Genomic DNA, 2677 nt, shown 5'->3' with positions numbered 1-2677 from the left:
TCTAGCATTTTCTAGTTATGTATCATGTGAAACAAACTTGTCATGTTTATAAGACTATAAATAGGCTCATTGTTTAAGTATATCTAACAGCAGGTTTCTTAAATAAATGATGTTAATAATTTATAATAAAAAAACACTAAGTTTTAGTGCAAAAAAATGACCCTTTTAATTAAAAAGATTCTAATGGGTGGTCATATCCTAATCTCTTTGTCCAAGGGTTTATATCCTAATCTCTTAGTCCAAGGGTTTTGCTGAGCTTACCTAGAGACATCCCTGAACATAATTAACAAAATATTAAAAGAAATTATAACAACTAAGTACATATGTTTAACTAATATAACATGACATAAAATTGTATAATCTAAAAAACAAATGAAGCATTTCAAAAGTATGAGAAATATGTATAAGCTTCGACAATTAATCCATGTTTTTTTCATGAATATTCTTCTTGTGAAGCTTGTACAAGTCTTCCACAACACAATCCATATCTTCTTCTCCTTTACTTTTGATTTTGTGTTTCATTTCTCTTGTATTGTCCCTAATCTTCTTCCCATCTTCATCACCAACTATGACTTCCCTTATAAACTCTGCAATCTCTTCCCCGCTCAGCCCTCCATTCTCATCTCTATTTATTTCCAACCCCACACCGATCTCCTCCACTAACCTCGCATTCACTGGTTGGTCTAAGTTCATGGGTATAGCCACAATTGGAATTCCAAATGTCATGGCCTCCATTATAGAACCCCACCCACAATGGCTTACAAATCCACCAACATTTGGGTGCATCAAGATTCTAGCTTGCGGAGCCCATTTCTCAACTACAAGACCTCTATCTCCCACCCTCTCAAGAAAGCCATTGGGCAGTGCTTCTTCAATTGAAATCTTCTTCTCCTCCTCAAAGGAAAATCTAAGCACCCAAATGAAATTCACCATACTTAGCTCCAACCCTTTTGCTACTTCCTCTGTTTCTTCTCTAGACAAAAAGTACTCTGTTCCAAATGATACGAAAACTGTTGAAGATGCCTCTTTCTTGTTAAGCCACTCCATGATCTCGCTGTTATCTTCCGAGTCTCCGTGTTCTTGAGGACCCGTGGGGACTATCTTTTTTCCAAGTAGGTTTGATCCGTACTCTATGTATTTCCCTTCCAATTCTCCAAAAGTCTTCATGAATATGATGTCGCAGGTTCTACTAAAGAGCGGATTGCCTATTGGAAATATATTATTATAGTTCTGAAATTTAAACTAAATAGATTGAAAATAAGAATATTACTTCCACTTTCAGTTTGACTTTGATCATTCGGAGTTGTATTCAACATTTCTTGAATTATTCGGTTCCAGTGAGTTCCCCGTAGATTCAAGACGGGATAAGGGAAGTCAACGCCCTGTTTCATAAATGTATGGAAGAAGTAACAGATGGCGGAAGCGCTACCGCTGATGAATGGAACTGCTGGTATCCCGATTGTTGTTGCGGCTATTGATGCCCATTGTTGGTTGAAGTCGTAAATGAGTATGTCCGGTTTCAGGGTTTTAATGATTTGGGTGAAAGATGGGCTGGCCTTGAACATGGCTCTTTTGAGAACTGAGTTGAGGTGAAGTGGGAGGCCATTTGTTGTGTGGAAATGGGGAGGAAGGTCGGGTTGAGATGGGATATGGAATTCGATGAGTTTGATCGATTGAGAGTATTTCTGTGTGACCCTTTTCTTGATGGAGCTCAGATTGATCGGAGTTGAACATAGATAGATTCGGAAGTTTCTGTCGGCAAGTCTTTTGGCAAGCTCTAAGTAAGGAGAGACATGGCCATGGGCTAGCCATGGGACCATTACAACATTCAAGCATGGCTTCTTCGTCTCCATATGATCACTTTTTTTTCATCAGATTCAGAGATGAATTGAATTTGTTAATAATGGCTTCTTCCACATCAAATATATAAATCATTCAAACTTATTGCTTTGGGATTTTAGATCACATCAGTTTTGGGTTACATTGAAAACGTGTTACAATATTTGAATCATTTGTTCCACGAACATGTTACAATGATGCATGTTAACAAAATTTTTATCCAGGTGTTTCTCCTTTTGATCCACGTGATTCATCATCTCCCTCCATGTATGTTAGCAAATGTTGATCCACGTGCTTCCCCTTATCAAAATTTTGATCCCACGTGTGATGTGCTTGCTCCCTCCGATGGCCCGACAAAAACATCATTTTTAATTGTATTATTAACTGCTGCGACTAAAATACGAAGGACGGCATAAACAATAAATAATGATACAAATTTTAACGTGGTTCATCAAAAATTAAACTTGGCTACGTCCATCAAAGAAGAGAGTATTATTGAGAAGATTAATATAGAGATTACATCAATAAAAATTTTGGTTATGACATTAGTTTATATAACACTCGGTCTCCCCAAACCTAACAGATACAAAATTGGGACTGAAAACAATGTTTTCAAGTCAAAAATTTTAGCTTTCTAAAATGTTTGATTGCACATTTAAATAAGCACAAACTAGGTCAACACTAAAATCTTGGTGAAGAATCTTCAAAATATTGTCACAATATTTTTTTAGTTGTATTATCATAAAAAATATTAGATTTTTTTGTGTTAATATTATTTCTTAAATCAATATTATACAAATATATATATATATATGCTTAATTTTTAAAGTGTCCGACT

General features: G+C 35.7%; 1 protein-coding gene across 1 annotated transcript; it reads right to left on the bottom strand.

Moving 5' to 3' along the window:
* Positions 1 to 417: 417 nt before the first annotated feature.
* LOC124909664 (beta-D-glucosyl crocetin beta-1,6-glucosyltransferase-like) lies at positions 418 to 1853 on the bottom strand. Its single transcript, XM_047450323.1, has 2 exons — positions 1271 to 1853; positions 418 to 1205 (listed from the first exon to the last, which is right to left on the bottom strand). Exons 1-2 carry the CDS (start codon positions 1851 to 1853, stop codon positions 418 to 420), a joined length of 1371 nt encoding a protein of 456 aa, XP_047306279.1.
* Positions 1854 to 2677: the final 824 nt, after the last annotated feature.

This window comes from Impatiens glandulifera, chromosome 7, assembly GCF_907164915.1.
Source record: "Impatiens glandulifera chromosome 7, dImpGla2.1, whole genome shotgun sequence".
NCBI classification, from domain to species: domain Eukaryota; kingdom Viridiplantae; phylum Streptophyta; class Magnoliopsida; order Ericales; family Balsaminaceae; genus Impatiens; species Impatiens glandulifera.
The sequence above is the reverse complement of the archived record's forward strand: the minus strand, read 5'-3'. Positions and strand labels throughout refer to the sequence as shown.

Coding starts and splice junctions, on each gene's coding strand:
- LOC124909664 (XM_047450323.1), bottom strand. CDS start 1,853: ATGGAGACGAAGAAGCCATGCTTGAATGTTGTAATGGTCCCATGGCTA. Junction 1,206..1,270: donor AAGTCAAACTGAAAGTGGAA/GTAATATTCTTA, acceptor TATTTCCAATAG/GCAATCCGCTCTTTAGTAGA.